This window comes from Haemaphysalis longicornis, unplaced genomic scaffold (assembly GCF_048455015.1).
Source record: "Haemaphysalis longicornis isolate Haplotype H1 unplaced genomic scaffold, Haemaphysalis longicornis Haplotype H1 scaffold_3, whole genome shotgun sequence".
Classification (NCBI taxonomy): Eukaryota; Metazoa; Arthropoda; class Arachnida; order Ixodida; family Ixodidae; genus Haemaphysalis; species Haemaphysalis longicornis.
In genome coordinates this window covers 234,494,681-234,515,658 of record NW_027526335.1, presented here as the reverse complement: position 1 = coordinate 234,515,658, position 20,978 = coordinate 234,494,681, and the positions used below count along the sequence as shown (strand labels likewise).

The following is a 20,978-nucleotide window of genomic DNA, read 5'->3' as shown; positions in this document are numbered from 1 at the left end:
CCTCGCCCCAACGAACCATTTGCCTGGCTTGCTTTCGCATCAACGAAATTTAATAAGTAGCTGTCTGTCTGATGCCTTTCACTGCTCACTACTGGTACCCATTATAAGTGACACAGTGCCTTGTGTTCTACCCAGGCATCCTTCTGGCATGGGCAACACGGCTGGAGGCAAGAAGCAAGGACACTCAGCTTCATGGGAACAAGCCAGACTGCTGATGACCGCCACATGAACCTATCATCCCTGCTTATAAGTATATAGCGGGTTGACGGTTACCTTTTTTGTGAGAGCTTTCTCCTGTAATTCCTTCTGCTTTAACGCTTATACCTAATGTTGCACTACAAATAAAGCTTGGTTTTCAAAAGATCACTGGTTGATTTTATCATTTTGTTGTACACAGGACACAAAACGTGATATGAGACCTAGCTGGCATCAAACAACTCTATTCTTGTGAGTTTATGCGAATACCCCCTATTTATGTTGTGCTAACATCACCTTCAGTTGTGCTGCCTGCTTGATGCTTTCTGTGTTCACACAGGCCGGTTGTGGATGTTGCTGCCAGCTGTCAACAATTAACATGCCCAGTGGTTGCTTCCAGAACACTCAACAATGACCAGCCCTTCTCCGATTAAGTATCTTTTAAACTGCGTGCCAGTTTAAGCAAAGATATTTATTCGGAGAACAGCGGGCAGTCAAGTCAGTGTTCCAAAAGCAGCTGCTGGGTGCGTCAATTGTGGGGACAGCTCGTAGCTATATTTCAGGCTAGCCTGTGTGTACAGAGAAAGAATTTAGCGGGTGCCACGAAGGAACCCGTGAGTAAACGTAGATAACGTAATTCCTAAAACCTCTTGAAAAAGGTCTTAAAACTCCATGAAAAGAAGTTGTATAGACGGCACCAAGAAGGTGCTGAGACATCCTACAAGAAGTCCTGTAGATGTCTTGCAAGCACCCATATAGACGGCTATAAGCGTCGCATTAGCACAGCTACAAGACTACTTCAGGACGGCTTTTATAAATAACTTCTTGGCCGAGATGTCTCTAAGCAGTTCGAATCGTCTTGTGTAGATGTCTTTTAGATTTACGATAGCCCTTTTTGCGTTAGCAAACCTGGCGCGCTTTACCATACCGTGTGGGGGTGTCAGAAAAATCCCAAGTGGGACAATTCCTTGTTCGTCTTGTGAGCAGTGGGAAAGTGTGCTTTCCTGTTCCAGTCCGCAAGGCCAGCTTCGGTTGGCGGAAAGGGCCGTCGCAGCTGGCACCACGAATGGGGTCCCAAAATGAGGTCGCCACTCCACAATTTGTTTTTGCTAATAAAGTTTATTCTCTCTCTCCAGTTGCCTCTTGGTGGTGACCACATCACTAACGCAAGGCCTCGTAATTTAGCCGATGCTCTGATACGTCTTTTATTGTGGCTCTGTACACCACCTCCTGAGACTTCCCCCCAAGCCACTCGGTCCCCACCAACTACTTCCAGCCTATGTAGCTCACTTCCTACTCAGGTAAACTGAAGGAGTGGGTCGTCCATGCCTCCATTGAGCACAGCCAATTATACTTCCCCCACACATGCGAGAATTCGTGGCTCTCCGGACCTACTAGTTAACAATTAAGAGCACAAAAGACGACAGGACAGCGCTCATCCTGTTGTCCCTGTCGTGCTGTTAACTATGTCAATATAACCTACCAACAGGGATGAAGCCTTATTTTGCCTGCCGGATGAATGTGCTTACAACTCGTCCAAGCATTCCCCTAAACCTAAACCCAGTCTGCGCATGCTGTTTACATGTATCAAGCCCATTTAAATGAATTACTTCTGGGGCCACTGTGGTGACAGTTGTTTTTGGACATGGTCTTTAATGTTTCAAATGCACCATTCTGGCCTGATGGGATTCCATCATGCTCTTGACTTGTAATCAAACCGCACAACACCGAACCCAGCAACTTCTGGTCCCTTCTCCTGCCCATGGACGACCGCACGTATGCTTGTAGTACGTGGGTGATGTGGACGTATAGAAGCAGTACTCCAAGCAGGGGCTTTGGCGGGCAACCCAGGAGGTCTGACATGCTTGCCACCACAATCGCACTAAAGCAGCTCGCACCCAAAGGCCCAAAGCGCCCCTGGATATACCTACTGCGCAGCAGCACTGCATAGTCCCTCTGGACCACGGAGGTCGCCAAGGCGCCCACAAGCCACTCCCCAACCGTGAGCCACTGGCACCTACAACTATCGGGCAAAACGGATCGGAGCACGCCGCACGGGCCGTACACATCGCCTGGCCAAGCAAGCATACATGGCCCCTCCCGATTCAAAAGCGACCACAGCTACATGAACCCCAGGGTTGCCCCTGAGTTTGGAGTGAATTTCGCCAGACGACGAGCAAGAATAATAATAATACTTTATTTGTACTCGTGGTGAATGGAACCAGGCGTACAGGGCCGCAAAAGGCAGAATTGCCCATACCAGTCAGGCTTGCGTACCCAACCCAGAAGTGGCTGGCGCCCAACCCAGAAGTGGCACGCGCGTGGCACGGCGTGTTTCCGTCTCCAAAACGCTGTAACGCCAAATTTTCCGGTGACGTCACACAAAAATAAAAAACAAATACGCAGAAGCCGTATATGCATTAAGTAGTAATAAGGATAATTATAAAAAGTAAAAATATTGCTGCGCGTGTAAGCATTTGCATCGAAACGTTTCACGCATTAACGAAAGTGGGGCGGATGCGCCACGAGCGCCTACTAGTGGTAGAAAGCACCCGTAAAAAAAAAAAAAAAACAATGGCGTCTTCTGATGTGTGCGATTTGTCCACAAAGTTTGTGTAGGAACTGTTACGAATGTAGTGCATCATAAGGCTCTAAAGTCGTCCGCGCCGTGTGTGTCTTGCCAAGTCGTCATTTGTAGGTGAGGAAGTCGTGGTGGGCTGTTCTTACTCGGAGCGTCGTCACCTATCTCCTGCCGAGAACGTTCTGGCTTCATTTGTTGCTGGTGTGTTGTGTGTCTTAGTGCGTGTCTGTAGCAGTTATCAAAATAATAATAATAATAAACAGCGGGCGAGCGCGATCATCGTACAGGAGGCGATGGCGCACTGCTTGTGTTTACATTCTCGAGTGACAATGGTTGTGATCGCATTGTTTTTCAGCAGTATGCCAAGCTTTTCACATGGACCATTTCAGTGCGGTTGCTTGCCCCGAGGCCCGTCGCCGAAGCTGTAATTAGAGATGGAATTATTAAGGGTATTTACTAATTAACAGTGAGCGGTAGCGGTATGGTAAAAATGCACACAGACTGCCTTCACTGCGAGTTGTGAGCCGGGAACGCTGTTTGGCGTTCTGCCTGGACGGAACGATATAGGCCTCCTGCGCTGCCCAGGGGGCGCTGCGCAAGCGGCTTCCCTAAGGTCCCTGAAATTAGGGACCTTAGGCTTCCCGACATAGGTTCGTCAACCTGAACAAAGGCTGGGCCGCCACGATGTGGGAAAAAGAGGGCGTGCGATACAGTCCTCAAGGAATCAGCTTCGTCACTGAAAGGATCTGTGAAGCTACTCAAGGTTTTTTAGGTCATCGACTCCACCGTGGCCGCACGACGGCTCAGAAATCGCAGTCTTCTTCACAAGAGTCCAAAATGCCGAGGAAGCATCGCAAGTCCCTTGCGTCACCAGTGCACAGGGCAACGCAAAACGACCACAGCGTCAACGCACCACCCCACCCCCAGCACCAAGTACAATACCAGGCTACTCCCCTTTGGCCACTGGCGTTCCCTTGGGAAAGGTCACCGCCCCCAACCCCTTTTGCACCTGCGACAGTACGGGTGCCCCATGGGTTAGGGACAATACCCCGGCCCCAGCCTCCTCCTCCTGCCCAACATTTACCTGTACCACAGTTGTGGCCAACACCCCCGCAGCTAACGGGTCCACCCAGTGCGGGCTTCGACCTGTTCCGACTGGTCGGCGACTTCGTTCGCCACCACATGGCCCAACAGTGCGGGCAGTAGGGAGATCAATTAAGCTGCAGCGAACCCACCGCAGTCGTCGACGCGCACATCGTAGGTGTGTAAGAGTAGGCTTCCTGAATATGAACGGTGCCCGGCGTACCCAGAAATGGGCAGAACTGTATCGTGCTCTTGAGGAGGAAGGCATGTCTGTTTATGCAGTAGCAGAAACGCACTTCCGTGATGAAGAGCAACCGCCCATTCACCAGGACTGGTGCTGGACAGGCCAGAATAGGTCGGGAAATGATCGCAAAGGTGGAGGTGTGGGCTTGCTTTGGCGACGCGGCCTCCGGTGGAAACGTCAGTATGGGGAGTGCCGTGACCACCTGTGGGCCGTTGGCGAACTTTTGGGTGTACCTACGGCAGTGTGCGTCTTGTACCTGTCTGTTGTAGCAACGCACCAGGCAGCTAATGCGGAACTGCTCACCTGCGTTTTAAATGATGCAAGAAAATGGGCCAAGGACCAAGAAATAATCATTATAGGCGATTTCAATGGTCACGTAACTGAACTGGATGGATTCACCGATGCAAATGGCAGGTTGCTGCTCCAGTTGGCGGACGACTTGCAGTTAGCAATCGCCAACCTTGGTCAACGTTGTCAAGGGCAAATCACCTGGTGTGCGCGTGGCAGTGCTACAACAATTGATTATGCGTTGGTGTCTCCCCGTCTCACTGGCCTTCTCCAAATGTTCTGTATTGATGAGCCTGGCGTGCACAGCCTGGGGAGCGATCACAACCGCCTGTTGCTTCACTTCGCGCATGGTGGCCAGAAGAGGTGTGACTACTTTCCACGTGCCACCGCGGGTACGTACCTGCCAGACCGGGCCATGGAGACAGTTGCTGCAGAGTTTGAGACCAGCCACCGAAGAAGCGAGGCAGCTACGTATCATGACTTTGTGGCAGTCCTCCGCTCCATTATGCAGCGGCACATGAGCAGAGCACGCGGATCCAACCAACCAAAGCGGAATCGTTGGTGGGACTGCGAGGTGGAAACCGCGTGGCAAGCGCGTCGCGCTGCAAACCGTGACCACCGTAGTGCAGTCAAAGCAGGCAACGCCGAGGCGTCAATAACGACTTGGCAACCCTACCTGACGCTCAAACGCAGGGTGCAAGCATTAGTGCAGTCTAAGCTTGCCGAGCATAACCTGCGCCTGCTGCACTCTATGCGGGAAGAGGGAAAGGCTACGTCCCAAAAGTTCTGGCACTATGTTAAGAACTTAGACCGAAAACACGAGCCCCCGCAGCAACTCAGGGATGCCGTGACGGGACAACAAGTTCCCAATATCAAAAAGCACCTGAATCAACACTTCACTCGCTTGTTCGGCTCCATAGATGCTGATTCCATCAATGTCGCACCAGCTGCAGATGAAGTAGTGTTTCGTCCAGGCCGTCGTCTAGACGATAACCTGTTTATACTAACACAGTGTGCCGAAATCGCGATCAGGGAGCAGCGCTCTTTAATGTGCTGCTTTTTGGACGTGGAAAAGGCGTACGACACTGTCCCCCATGCCCCCCTTTTCCAGAAACTCAGTCGTCTCGGGCTTCTGGAAACGCTGGTGCGGACGGTGTTTACGAGGGCAACACCATCAGAGCGCACTTTGGTCAGACTCAGTCAGACCAAATCCCTGCAACTAGGGGCCTCCGTCAAGGGTGTCCGCTCTCTCCGCATCTGTATATCTTGTATGCCACAAGTATTGAGCGGAAACTGCTCCAATGTGGTCTCGGTTTTCGGCTCAGGTACAGCACCACTGGGGCGGACGAGCAATACCGCCTGCCAGGGCTTGCATTTGCCGATGATCTGGTACTTATGGCGGAGTGCCCGCAGGAATTGCAGACCCTGCTGGACATCTGCTTCGCTGAGGTAACACAGCTTGGACTCCGGTTCAGCGCGAAGAAGTCTGCGGTTCTTACCTTCACGGGAACCAGCGGAGACGCAGCAGTTACCCTCGGCGGGGAAGAAATCAGCATGTGTTCGTCTTATAAGTACCTGGGCGTAGTGCTTTCTGCCGGTGCTTCCATGTACTCATACCACGAGGCAAAGGTGCGTCAGTCTGCCGTTCGTGGCCCGTGCATTCTTCGCCGCCGAAGCTTGTGGGGCTGCAACCGTTTCCTGATGGTGCGTGACCTGTGGAAGTTGGTGCACGTGCCGGCTCTCACGTTCGCGAATGCGGTGGTGTGCCTCTCCACGTCCACTCGGCAATGGCTCGAGAGACAGCAGCGCGCAGTGGGACGCACCGCTGTAGGATGTCATCGGTATGTGGCCAATGAAGCGGTACAGGGAGACCTCGGCTGGTCGTCCTTTGAAACACGTGAGGCGGCTAGTAAGCTGTCGTACCGCGGTCGCCTCCAGTTCATGCATCGGGAGCGCTGGGCGCGACACGTGTTCGAGTATCTGGCGGTGACTTGCATCCGCATAAATTGGGCGGGCAGTTGCCCGCAGTGGGGTGTCCGCCGCTTGCTGTGCAGCCCCGGAAGGTCCAGCCGCACGTCAGCTGCCAGAACAGGAGCGGGGCCACGAGGTCCCGCGTCCACGGGGCCCACCACCTCCTCGTAGAGCATCAGCATGCGCCCCATGCGCGAGTGGTGGTGGCTCTTCAGCCGCCGCAGCAGCGGACCGCCCCCCTCGGCGCGTCTCAGCCGGTCAACCTGGCCAAGTGCCCGCAAGTCAGCTGTCATCTCTAGGGTCCACGCCCCCGCATCGGCCAGCGTCTTCTCGCACGGCGAGCTCTGGGGCAGGCCGAGGCAAGCGCGGACCGCCTTGCGGTGGTCTCCCTCCAGCTGCCGCCAGGTGGGTTTCCGCAGGGTCACCAGTGGGAGCGCGTACATAAGGAGACCCACCGCCGAGGCACTGTACAGCCGGAGGGCCGTCCGCTGCGAGCAGCCGCTGTCCTGGGCCACCATATCTTGTGCACTGCCGTGGTGGCCAGCTGCGCCCTGGCTCGGAGCTCCTTGGCCGCCTGCCGGAAGTTCAGTCGGTGGTCCAGGGTGAGCCCCAGGTACCGCACCCTGGTCCTCCACTGGAGCTCCTCGCCATCGATGGTCAGGCGCCGGGTCCATCCACGGGCGGCGGCGTCCGGATGCACCAGCATGGCGTCGGTCTTTGTCGCCTACAGCTGTAGGCCGACGCCCGCCAGCTTGGCACGGACTGCATCCATGGCCGCCTGCAGTTGCTGTACAATGGCTCGGCCCTGACCCTTGGACCTCAGCATCCACAGGGCGATGTCGTCGGCGTACACCGAAATGTACACTCGGTGGCCCCCTCCTCTGGGCAGGCAGCCTGGCAGGGCTGCCGAACTGTCTATTCGGACGGAGTCTCCGATAAGTTTTTGTACTGTTTCATTTGAAAACTGTTAGGTGACGCTGCAATAGAGGAGGCTCGTTGTGCTGATCTTTTTCATCGCGCAACTGCTACTCGGCCAAAGATCGCAGGGCACGATTCTAGCTCATCGTACCTCATTTTTGCGAGCAAGGCTACAATTGTGAGTAAGAAGAAGATAATAAAACTCAGCTTTATGTTTTGAGAGATAACTGACCGTGAACGACAACAAGCATCAGCCACGGCGTTCCGTTTCCAACTTCATGCATGTTTTTTTCCGCATCGCGTGCTTGTCCCAAATATTGTGCTCGCTGTAAATGCAAAGTCAGCCATTGACAAGATGTTCTTACGTCATGTGGGGGCAAATTGGTGCCTCTGATAATGACAAACCGCCAGATTTATTCCAGGAAACCACCCGAAATAGCACATTTTGAATTGAAGGTTGGGCTTCACCGCATGACACGAGCACCGTGCATGCTAACATTTTTTTTATATCTGACAAACTGTTCCGCGCAAGTCGACATTTTTTCTAGGGCGTGTTTTTGAAATGTTTTCCTACAAAATGTATGTTCTAATTTTTTTCTACTATTGGTGGTTTGATATACACAACTCCTTTTTTATAATTTTTTTCGACAACTTGACAAAAATTTTGATTTTGATATTTTTTTTCAGCTATGATATATAAAAACCTTCAAAAAACTGGTGTTATTGGAAAGGCCGTTAAATATTCTGCATTCTGTGTACCTGCAATTAGTGCCTAACCAATTTTTTAGCAGGAAAAAAAATGTTTTCTTGGACCCCTAAAATTAATTTTCCGGCGGTAGCGAAAGAGTTAAGCGGAAACTTACTCGTCAAGATGCCACACTCACGCCCTATGATAAGCACGATTGCATCCCCTTACCCGATTTCCCTTTACCCATTCCTCCCAGGCAACAACCTCTCCTGACCGAGCAACAAGTTACCCCATCACCCGCACAACGGCCGCTTCACGACGGAAACGTTATCGGAGCCAATTCACCACAAAACAACCCGACGAAATCGACATTTGTACTAATGCCTGCCTGACACCACCAAATCAAGAGCATGGGAACTGCCTGGGTCTCCCCAGATGAATGAAACATTATAGGAACCCAGCACGCCAACATTACTGTCACCCCCGCAGAAGCAGAACTACTCGCAATTACCCATGCTCTTGATTACTCAATGTACGACCTCCATCGCCCCATACCAAAACGATCAGAATATCTACCGATTGCTGCGAAGCATTTCAAGAACTTGGACGACCATGTTCAACGCTCCCTTCCGTAAACCAAATGACTCTACATGGCATTCAGGTCCGCACAGACTGGCCATGATTTGGCGGCACTCGGGAATCGGGCAGCAGCCCACAAAGTTGCGCAGGCGGCTTTTCTCTCCTCCACTGACCCCGCAGTCGTCCAGGCTTCAGACCTTCCTGGCTGCTTGCACACGACCCAAAGCAGCCCCCTCCATCCGCATGCACCGGTACAAACACGTAAACAAACTGCAACTCAAGCCGAGGGATCACGTTTCCAACCATGCCTTCCCTTACCCAAGAAATGTTTATTAACAAATTCTATACCGGTGCATCATTTTCACCGGAAACAATTCACAAATGGTACTGCCCCCACATCAACCCGAAATGTCCACGCTGTCAGCAAGCCGTCCAGGCTGATTTGCACCACCTGGTCTGGTTATGCCCCAAATTCTCGCGATACCGGAATTTCACTTCCCCGAACCCATATAGATCCCTTCACCATCAACCTGATCACACAGTCCGTCACTAAGAGCGAAGCCTACACCACTGAATTGGTGCGAAAAAACTGATGCCGCCTCTTGACGACCACAAACTCACACGAACCCCTCCCCTCCCCTCCCCCACGAGGCCTTCCCTTGTTGAATGAGAGATCGAACAAGCCGCAGTGAGCGATAACAGGATCAGGCGGCTCGAAAAAACCTTTCCTAGCTAGCAGCAGTTTCTGCCTGCCTGCGGCGATCCACGCACATCCACGGGCCAAAGGAGCTCGCTACAGCCCAAGAGCTGCGAGGGGCGCCCGATTATTGAACGGGGCAGCATAAGGAAGAAATTGCCCGGAACAAAAGATTCCGTTCAGCCGACTAACCAGCATGGCCCCTTTGAAGGTCGGCCCGGGGACTGTTAGCATCTGAAACGCTTTGGCTGCCGCTTACCCGCTACAGACCACTGGGACCAGCCTCACTGCCCTTCTGCTTCATGCTCACGTGATTGAAAGCAAAGACGGCCTTGTCGATGCGAAGTGGTCTGCAGTAGCACATGACGCCACAGAGATCGTTGGGAACCAGCTCCCGTGTACTTAAATTTCCAGTGAACAGACAAGGGTGCTGCTATTCCTGAAGTTCGAAGACAGCACGAGTACACTCTGATTAGAGAACTGAAAGGCATATAGTTCGAACATAAGGATAATTGGCAGCCTTGGTTCATTACAGACACTTTGTATCACTCCATGACTCCGCTGTTGTTCATCCAAAATATTACGGCAATCATTTAAAGTCCAGAACATAAAAAGGCCAGGTCTCGCCTCGAGTTGTGCGGGTCGATACTTACACACACAACCAAACATCGGCTCAAAAGCCAGAGCTTCAACATGGGATTTAGGTACAATGTACTTTATACACGCCCAATTTCAGCGAATCATGCTCACCGCAATGTTCGCTTACTGATTTTCTCTTTGTAAGGACAATTTCACGCCCTACATTGCGATCATAAGCTCCTTACAAACCATTTTGGGTATGTCACCACAATACTGCGACAGGGCCATATTTGGCACTTTGTAGCTGGAAAACAACAAAAATAGTGCAACATGTTTTTGATGTAGGTGATAGAGAGAAACCTTGGCTTGAATATGTGAAAGTTTGAAAAAATCGAAGATGGCCTTTGTTTTTAATTGGTTTTCAAAATATGCGTTACCCTGCTGCAGTACAGGGCTTTTTTCATAGTGAAGCGTCTTGACCACTGAAACTAAAATTGGCACCACGATTCTCTCACACATCTCCCAATCCCTATTCCCCCATAACTGCCAAGCGTGTGACCTTCCTCTTACCACCTTCCACCTAGTCTTCTCCTGCCCGCAGCACCCAACCCCCCTTCACTGCCCCACCCTTGAGCAGTGGGAGTCCGCTCTGACCAGCTCGTCACCGGAGCAGCAGCTCGCCCTGGTGAAACGAGCTCTGGAATCGGCGCGGGCTCGCGGCCTCCTGGACATGGGAGGCTGACCACTTCCCCTTCCCTCTCCCATAAAGCTCAAATAAACGTTTTTACCACCACCACCACCACCAAGATTGAATAAGGATAGAAGAACAACACCTAGCTCTTTTAGATTCCGAGAAGAAAAGTTCCACATTTGGGCAATTTTCAAAATTGTTCCCAATTTGGGAATTTTCATTACAAGGAATTCGCTCTGCAAGCCAAAGAGAGTATGTGAAGTCTTTACATAAAAAGAACTAGTGGCGTAGCTGATGAAGTCGATGGTTGGACGGCATACCGTCTGGTCAGGTAGCATACTACAAAAAAGAAACACAGGTCACTGACCACGTCAAAAACAAATTGACGTTTCGGGAGCGCTACGGCTCCCTTGTTCACAATCAAAGCAGCCGTTTCGGGAGCCGTAGCGCTCCCGAAAGGTCAATTTGTTTTTGACTTGGTCAGTGACCTGTGCGCTACGGCTCCCTTGTTCACAATCAAAGCAGCCGTTTCGGGAGCCGTAGCCCTCTCGAAACGTCAATTTGTTTTTGACTTGGTCAGTGACCTGTGCTTCTTGTTTTATAAAAAGAACTAGGGCGATAGCTGCAGTACTTTCTGTGTTACAGCAGTAAAAGTTTCCAATTTTCCGCGAGCCTCTGAACGTGCCAGTGACCCGAGCCGGCTTTGGGAATTTTTTTGACAAGGGAAAAATTGTTTTTCCAGAAAAAAACTTCACATATGTCTTCCCCTGTGCACAAAGAGCTATACATAAAATTTTCATCAAACTTAAAGTTGTCAACCGAACATGCCCGTCCGATCTTTAGTGAAAACACCCTGGAATCGAAACTGAAGTAGTGAGAGCGATGCTTGCTAATTTCACCAAAAGTTGCCAGATACGTTTGTTCTGCACTTGCGTGCTCCCAACTTTCACTGTCCTTCGTAGGAGAAAAATGCTTGGGGTAACCGTTCTCAGGCTTCGGGCGCTCTCCGCAAGTGGTACAGTGGAAGCCCGATGAAACTGCTCCCCAAACCAAGCATTGCACGATGCTGGCGGCGCTGGCGGGAAACAAAAGGCGGCCGAACCACACCGGCTGCCAGCGCGGTGCACGGGCAGCAAGCAGTGCAGGCAGCCGGAGAAGCGAGAAAAGTAAGGTAGGACGGCTTCTCCCTCGACTGCCACTTCCAGTTTCAGTGCAGGATATCCAAATTTGGATCGCGCGCTGAAACCGAACACTGCGGGGCATTTGCTGAAACTACGGTGGTCGGGGACACATAACTGGGGATCCACCAGCTTGCTTCCGTACTATAAAGGTTGTGGGGACCAGGGTTCTTACAGCGGCCTAGCTCGATTCTCGAGATTCGGCCGCAAGGCTAACTCCGCTGAACACCGCCACGGCTTGCCAACTTGGCGTAGCGGCAGCGAACAGCAAGGAACACAGGACACAGAATTCGCCCACTCCGACGTTTATTGCAATGCAATAAAGGGGACGTCGGGCGCGTCGTTCTACACCGCCAAGACCACCTTAGCCAGGACGGGAGAGACAGGCGCGAGGGCGGACAAAGGAAGGCCAAAAAGGAGCGAGTCGTACTTGCGGCCGCTCCCGACGATGGTCCATATCCAAACAGGCCCTCCCTCTGTCGTCCGCCTCGGACCAGGCCGCCGGAACTTCCGGGCAAACCTGTCACGTGAGGGGTTCGGCCGCGCCCCCTCGCTCTTACGGGCATCCTCCCGGAGAGAGAGAGAGAAAAGACTTTATTATCACACATCCGGCATGCGGGATCCCCTCCGGCCGCGCAGGGCGCGGGGGTCACCCTACTTTACGCTACTCTTATAGTCCTAAGAGTTCACGTCGGGCCTAGGACCCAAGGCTTTGGTGCGCCTCGGGGCACATGTGGCGCGCGAGCGCCGGGGTTAGCACCGTCTCGGTCTGGAGTTGGCGCAGTCCCACCGCCTCTCGCCGGGTCAGGTCCCGGTGCGGAGGCGGAAAGTCGCGCCTCTGTTCCCGATGCCATGCGAGGATACCGCCGTAGTCTGTCAGCGGCGTCTCGTCGTCTTCACTCGTGGTCGTCGTCGCCTCTTCGGGGGCGGGAGCGACCGCGGTCCGGCACGTGGCGAGACTACGGGCCGCGGCGTCCGCCTCTTCTTTGCGATTCGGGGAGTTCGGCACCAAGTCCTTGCCCGCGTGGGCCGGGAACCACTTTAGCACTAACTGTGTCGTGAGTTTGTCCTCACGCAACACTCGCGCAGCCGCACCACACACGGCTCCGCGTTCGCTGTTCGCACGCCCGGGGAGCACGCGGCCAGGGCTATCGCCGTCTCCTCGGCCTGGCACGCGCTTCGGGCGAGCACGCTACACGCGGTTGTCACTTCACCCGTGGTCGCGGACACTGCCACCGCCACGTAGGTGTTCGGTCTGTTCCTGTTACGGGCGGCATCCACGTACACGGCGCCGTCGTCGTTCTCGTACTGGCGGAGCAGCGCTCTGGCGCGCGCCGCTCGTCTCTCCACGTTCTCCGTCGGGCTCACGTTCCTCGGCAGCGGATACACCACCAGTCTCCTCGTCGTCACCTCGCTCAGCGGCGTCGACTCGGGGCTGGTTCCTCCGGGGACGTCAGGCCCACTCGTTCCAGGAGGCGCCTCCCGACCGCGGAGCGGCCCAGGCGCGTCAGCTGTGTAGTCCTCTGGGCCTCGCTGATCTCCGAGAGCGTGTTGTGTGCTCCCAGAGACAGCAAGGCCGACGTCCGGGTCCCGTTCAGCAGGCCCAGGGCTCCCGCGTATGCCTTGCGGATAGCCGCGTCTATGCGTTGCCGTTCCGCCTCGGTCCACCGGTGGAACGCTCCCGCATACGCTGCGTGGCTGACTGCAAAGGCCTGCAGCATACGCAGGAGGCTCGCCTCTCGAACTCCTCCCGACCGCGACGCCACGCGTTTGATCAGGCGTGCCGTTATCCCGATCTTGGTCGCGATGTGACGGGCCGCTGTCCCGTTGGTGCGGTGAGCGTCCACGTACATGCCCAGGACCCGAAGGCCCTGGACGTGCGGGACGAGCGTGCCGTCGCCGGCCCTGACAATGATGTTACGCTCCGCTTCCTCTGCGGCTCGTTTCCTCCTGCGTCCCGCCGGGGGCAGGACCAGCAGCTGGGACTTTTGCGGCGAACACCGGAGGCCCGTGCCCTCGAGCGCGGCCCCGACGGCGTCCACCGCCGCCTGGAGTCCGGCCTCGATGTCCCCGTCGCTGCCGCCGGTCGCCTAGATGGTCACGTCGTCCGCGTATATGCAATATTTTACCCGCGGTCCCAGCGTCTCCAGGCGCCGGGCCACCTCGATCATGACCAGGTTGAAGAGGAGCGGAGAGATCACGGACCCCTGGGGGGTGCCCACGCTTCCCAGCTCTCTTTCTTCCAGTCGGTCTCCGCCCACCTCCAACTTGGCCGTGCGTCGGGTCAGGAACGATCGTATGTAATCGTAGGTGCGTCTTCCCATGTTGAGCTTCGCCACCTGGGCCAGGACCGCCGAGTGCTTCACTTTATCGAAGGCGCTCTGCAAGTCCAGGCCCAGGACGGCGCGGTTGTCTTTCTGCGGGACTCCTCCGGGGGGCTCTAGCACTTCGCGTTGCAGCAACAGCATCGCGTCCTGCGTTCCCAGGCGCGAGCGGAAGCCCAGCATGGAGTCGCTGTAGTGGCTGTTGTCTTCCAGGTAGCGCTGCCATCGGGTGTTGAGGATGTGCTCCAGCACCTTGCCCACGCAGGACGTGAGCGAGATGGGGCGCAGACCCTCTATCCCCGGCGGCTTGTTCGGCTTGGGCAGCAGTATCGTTTTGGCCGTCTTCCACTGCGGCGGGAGGCGGCCGCTGGTCCAGCAGGCGTTGAAGTATTTCGTCAGGGCCGACACCGCGGCGTCGCTGATGTCACGCAGCGCCTTGTTCGTCACCCTATCGGGTCCTGCGGCCGATCGGCAGTTCAAAGCCTGTGTCGCCTGGCGCACCTCCCATTCTTCGATCTCGCGATCTAGGGCCGGGTTGGGGGCGCCGTCGTACTCGGGGTGGTCTTCGTGCGGGGTGGCCGGCAGGTAGCGGTCGTTGAGTCGCCGGTGCATCTCCTCCTCGCCGAGCTGGGTGGCCGCGGCATGAAGGATCTGCGCCATGCGGTGCCGTTGGTGTTCTTTACTCTTCGTCTCGTCCATGAGGTGGCGCAGGAGCGTCCACGTTCCACCTCGATGGAGTTGACCGTCAGCTTCGCTGCACAGCGCGTACCACTGCTGCGCGCACAGTTGGAGGCTGTAACGCTCGATCTCGCGACCGAGAGCCGCCACCCGCTTGCGCAGCGCGCGGTTGTGGCGCTGGCGCTTCCACCGCCGTTGCAGCAATCTTCGCGCTTCCACGAGGTGCGCCAGGCGCGGATCCACTCGGTCTGTTTCTTCCGGTACTTCCACTTCGGTCGTGGCTTCCTTGGCGGCGGCGACCAGGCTCGCCGTTCATCGGTCCACGTCGTCCACTTCACCCAGGTCGGCCTCCCGAAATTTGTGCCAGTCGGTGAGCTGTTGACGCGGACGCTTGGTTGTCCCGTCGTCCGCCCGTGCGTGACCGAGCGGGATCGTCACTTCGACGATGTAGTGGTCGCTGCCCAGGTTCCACCCCGTGTTCCGCCACCGCGCGGTCCCGCCGCGGGGCAGGAGCGCGAAGGCAAGATCGGGGGTGGTGTCCCGGGCAGTCGACGTGCCGATGCGCGTCGGTTGCTTGGGGTCGGTGAGCAGCTCAAAGTCAGCGTCGCCGGCGTCTTCGAGCAAACGTCTACCCTTTACCGTCGTGCGAGTGTAGCCTAATTCTTCGTGCGGTGCATTAAAGTCCCCGCAGATCACCGCCGCGGCGTTAGTGCCGTGGGCGGCGTCGCGGACCTTGTGCAATAGTGCCTTGAAACGCTGATTCCCGTGTTGCGGATTACTATATACATTGGCTATGTACAACGTGGTTGAGCTCTTCTTCCTCTTGTCTCGTCCTTTATTCCCCGCGATTACCAGCTCTGTCACGCACGCTTCGATGGCGGAGTTCTTGTAATTGAGGATCTTGTCTTGATCGACGCTCGTAATGCCCTTTCGGACGAACGTGCACACGTCCTGCGCCGCGCCCTTCCCGCAGGTCCGGGCGCTGGGCGGGCGGGCGTATGCACGGTAGCCCGGCAGGGTCGTGATCTTGGGATCTTCTGCGTGCGTCTCCTGGACCGCTATAACGTCGGGTAAGTCCTTCGGCTCTAGCGATCGCAGGTGTTGCTGCAGCACTGCCTTGCGGCACCGGTAGCCGTTGGCATTCCAGTGCCACACGATCAATCTGTCACCTTGGGGCCGCTTATCCATGTTTGGGCTTGGTTCCCTGCTGCTGTTGGACTCCCTGGCCTGCGAATTTGGCTTGGCCCATGATGAATTGTTTCAATTCTTCAAATGATTGTTTCATTTCGGACATTTCTTTGCGGAGCTCGGCAAAGCCCTTCTCCACTCTGACCTCGAGGCGGCCGACCCTCTCGTCGAGACGGGTGACCTTCTCTTTGAGGGACCGAATTTCGCGGTCGTGTTTGTCTAATCGTTTGTTAATCTGTCGGATTCGCACTCCATAGTTGATACCGTCGTCCGCGGGCGGGCGGGCGTCCTCGTTACTGGCCACGTTCATGGGGCTTTCGTCCTCGTTGTCGGACACGGCGGCCCTTCTCCGGATCTTGGCGGGTGGTGGCTTGGCCTTCGGCGTCTCCGGCATCGGCAACGGCGGCGACGACGACGGCGACGGCGACCGCGTCGCGGGGGGTTTGGCGCCCAGCGCCGTGAAACTCGCGGACGGGGGCGTTGCGCCGAACGACCACGTGGTCGCCACCGCCGGTTGCTGCGCTGTCGTTAGCTTGTTGATCACCTCTTGCTGTTGCTTGATGGTGTCCTGTAGCAGCTTGATCGTGGCTTCCAGCTGCGACATCTTGGTCGTCATCGGATCCGCTTGTTTCCTCGCCGGCGTGCGGGAGCGTCTGCGCTCGCCGCGTTCGCCCACAGAACAGTTCGCCGCCGCCGCCGGCTGCTCCGCCGCCTCCAGGGGCGCCACCGCCCGGAGGGGGAAGCGCGCCGCCGCGTAGAGAGAGGTACCACCCTTCTCGCCTCCGCGGTGGGAGATAGGAAAGATGGTGGAGCTCCACAATCCCCACAAGGTATTATTGCTGCTTCATTGGTTATCACCACCAAGTTTTGGATTTTAAGGTTTCCAGCGTACGCTCTGCCCTCGTTCTTAGGTCAGCCATGTAGCGTAACTGCACATGCGACGCCCAATTGTAACGGGCACCTTTTTTGGTTGGGGAAGTTAGCAAAATCCTTGCATGCATGTAAGAATCAAGTGCCCAGTGCAACCACGCTAGTGACTGCCTGTCATTATGGACGCTGCAGGACAAGCACAGTCTCACACTAGCGTGAGCAAAGTGCCAAACATTATGCGGCTCAGCACAATGGAAATACAGTGGAACCCTGTTTACATGACCTTTTTAGGCCCACGGGAAAGTGTTCTGCTCAAGGTGCTCGCTATATAATGCAGCCTTAGTACTTGGTATGTTCAGGTGCGACATGTCTTGCAAAAACTATTTCCCATGTAACTTGCACCCTTCAATAATTTGCAAACGCCTACCTTCACTTGCGAGCGCCTAACCTAAATCTCGAATTTCTAAAAAAAGAAAAATCCAACCACGTTTTGTGCCCAGTGTGAAATCTGCTGAAACAGCACAGCTGTGGTTCTTTTGTGCTGGCTCAAATGTTAACAAGTGCTTGCCCAAGAACACCACGAAAATTATATATTTCGCACAAAAGAAAATAAAATGGGCAGCTAAACGCCAGCTGCCTCCCCTCCCCTAGTGGGAGGGCGAGGCACCCACTGCTGCGAGACCAGTGCACCCTCTACGGTGGGTCTGGGAACCGGTTTCTGCGAGGCCACCGGCAGGCCTGTGTGACGCTTGACCTTCAGCAGACGGACGAAAAGGTTCAACTTACAACAAGCCCTGCCATTAAAAATGTTACTCTCGTATTTAGTGTGCCGTTCTGTGCTGGCCTGCCAGCTGTGCACCTTGTGCTGCATGAAATAAGCTTGAGAAGGCTGGTAGGGCCAAGCATGGCAAGAAAGCTGTAAATGCCATGGCTTCACACAAGTCGTATCATCCGTTACTGGCAAAGCACTAGGCAGGTAGCTGCACGTTTTTTTCCACCTCTTCAGTTATTTTCATCTCACAACCAAGCGTCGATGGCATTTGTTTTCAAGCATCAAATGGAGCGAGGAACACTAAACATGAACCTTGTCCGCTCTTTGCCGATTGTGAACCAGGTGTGGGCAGGTGTTATCTTGGCCAAGATGAGCTCGGTCAAAAAAGATATGATGGGTGCCAGCAATAAAGTGAACAGACTGGCGGCGGAAGGGAAATGACAGTACAAAGTGGTGATAGAAGAAAGGCGAAGAAGAAAAAAAGTACCCCCCCACTCCAAACAGATGGCTAACCAGTGAAGCTGCAACATGCCACCTGTGTTTAGCCGAGTGTTATAGGGTAGCGAATTGGGCGAGTTTGAGTATGTTCACGATGGTCAGCGCAGACGAAAACAGCACAAGAAGAGTATGGGTGACGCGAGCACTGTCTAGCAGCTGACCTTTCATTAGGAAAACCACGGGCTTTACAAGCAGAAAGTGCGGTTAAAAAAACGGCTCAAAATAACCTGTATCACGCAACCCCACTTGTCTTGGAAGACAACCTCATCATCTGTTAGCAAAATCGACGGATGGCTCACGCACGTGCTCTTGCGTCCCATCGTCACGACTGTCCGATCAAACTGCATCCGCACTCGTTGCAGTGGCGAGGATGACACGCCCTTCAGAGACGCGGCATGTTCTCTGGGACATCGTCCCGTCTGGCTGATGTATTTGCCTCTGCAGGAATGCAGCGGAATAGAGGACGCAACTCCACAAACGCAGTGGGTGAAGTGTTTTTCGTGCTGTATGGGGCACGTTTCATCACCACTGGCTGCTCCTCTTTCCTGCGACCTCCTGTCAATACTGGCACTCCCCAGCTTCTTTCCTGCAGGAAAGACGACATTAGCGTCATAGTGGCTGGCAATCTCGTTCATGCGGTGCGAAGCAGTGCTGAGCCGAGACACGAAGTGGCCAACTCGTTTTAAAGCAAAGCTCTCTGCCGCTATCGGCGAACGGTTTCGTCGTGACGTGCCCCACAAGGAGCTCCCAGCTAGGCTGAATGAAACCAGTGGCAATGCCAGGGATCGAACCTGGGCCTGAAGAGAAGCAGAGCGAGGGCCCGTCGTCTTGGCGACTAAGCCACGCATACAGACAGATGCTGGTTTTGATTCAGAGGGCGCTTTTTGGAGGTGACTACAGAGTAGGATAACAGGGAGCACCGACTTTGCTCTCTCCGACGGCCCTTGATTTCCCTCACTCACGGAGCACAGTGTAGATGGCGCGGCGAATGGGCGCTATTACCCAGCGTACGCCAGAGCCTGCTCACTCCGCCAGGAGCAACAGTGGGACCCGATCCGTCGGCTTTGTCATCTGCTTCAGCGACGGTTGTTTTGGGCATGTTTTGGCGCAGCTTGCCGTCCATTTCGCGCTTCCTTCATTAAACTTGTTCGACTGCACCGCCTGGGTAACCCGGACCCGACGGAATAAGTGGTCATACGGCAAAGATACGTTTGCAGGGCGGGAAAACCAAATGTAGAGACCACATACAGACATCTGGGCGCTAAAGAGGCGCTACCTTTTGCGTACTGTTTGCCACGAATGGGACTCCGTTTTCTAAATTGGTGAATGCCAATTCCGTTGTTTCAACAGGTATTACAAAATGTGAAAGGAGCAACTGGTTCTAATAAGTAGTGATTATATAAGCTCCCTCAGCTTTCTCGCAGTTTTCTTTCTGCCGATCCATGGCTGAAAGAAAATCCGCCGCTGTTGGCTATAGCGGCGGCGTTCGCCGCTCTAGCCCGGCCGTGGCCGACGCTGTTGCGTTTGGGACACCACCCCCGCGAACATCTCTGGTTTCACTCTTTGTAGAGCCACGTGTGTGAATTCAAGTGATGTCGCATGGGCAATTGCTGTGGGTGTCGTTTACAGCTTTGCCTTCCAACCAGCTTCACAGCGTGGATTGGAGACAATTTTTTTGACAATCTTGGAAGTGCAGATCAATGAAAATTTAACAGGGGTTTTACAGATGGGGGAGAATACAACCAGCAAACATGATCCTTCTGAAACAGGATAGACAAGTCTTGGAATTGTAGCACATCATTTTGCGGAACTTCCAACGCAAAGGTCAAGCTGTTGCCCCTTTGAACATTTTCAAAACCTTGATCATAGACCAGGTAAAATTGGCACTATCCACAAACACCCAATAGTCATCCATGTCGCTAAAGACATGTCGTGCAATCCCGTCTAAGGCTCCGTAAACTTTTCCTGGAAAAATGTTACCTAGTGCTGGTGCCACCCTAGAGCCGATACATACCCCAAGCTTTTACACAAAAAGACCTTTCCCGAAAGAAACTGTAGAGCCCAAATAAAACTATAATAGCTCCAGAAGGCTTTCCACGGGAATGCCAGCACTGTTTCTGAATGTGTCGTTGTCCTCAAGAATAGTATTTTTGACGCAGGTCATTAAGTGCTCAAGGGGGAATGGATAGTATGTTGACACTATTTGCGTAACAGTTTGCTGGGTCTGTAGAGTGATCACCTCCTCCGAGTTGCGTACAAGGAAAGGGTCAACAAGTGTCACTGCTTCCAAACACTTTTGCAAAAAACCTGGCACAACATGCTGCGACGAATTGCGCTCGGTTACGATGGTTTGGAAAGAATTGCAAGTCCTTGCTGTGAAAAAAAAAATCTGCAGTTGGAGGCCTTTGGCCGATTTCACTCCAGCATGCACACGTTTAAGAGTTAAATCAGTAAGGAGGGCCAGGGTGTGCTTCAATATACTGGCACAGGCTTAAAGTTTCTTCCACTGCCTGCATGGTTTTCCTATCGAACATCCCCTGAGGCATGGCAACAAAGCACCCTTCTTTCCCGTGGCTCAACGAACCAGTCAACTAAGCCCCAATTCTGCCAATTTTGAAAATTCTTAAACAAAGGGACAGCAGCTTGACTTTCACGTCTGAAGTTCCACGAAATGATGTCCAGTTTGAGAAGGATCACTTTTGCTGGTCGCACTCCCCCCCATCTGCAAAACGCCTGTTAAATTTTCATTCTGCACATTCCAATATTGTTAAAAACAGGTTGGCCACTTCGCGTCTCGGATCAGCGCTGAAAAAGTCTGGTGCTCATGTTGCGCACGAAAGTTTTTGATGCCCGGTTGCCATATTGGAAGCAGCAGGTTTCCCGCGCTTGGCTCTTGCTTCTGTGTCGCAACGATTGTTGAATCGATTGAATCACCGGCCAGGATGCTCAGGCAGCG

At 54.1% G+C, this 20,978-nt stretch overlaps 1 protein-coding gene across 1 annotated transcript in view; it reads left to right on the top strand.

Annotated features, from left to right (window-relative positions):
* The window catches only part of LOC144176060 (uncharacterized), a 78,829-nt gene extending 78,417 nt beyond the window's left edge, over positions 1 to 412 (top strand). Inside the window, exon 5 of the mRNA XM_077705183.1 lies at positions 136 to 412. Within this exon, the coding sequence (XP_077561309.1) occupies positions 136 to 258 (123 nt within the window). The 3' untranslated portion in view covers positions 259 to 412. The remainder of the gene's footprint in view (positions 1 to 135) is intronic.
* The last annotated feature ends 20,566 nt before the right edge of the window (positions 413 to 20,978 follow it).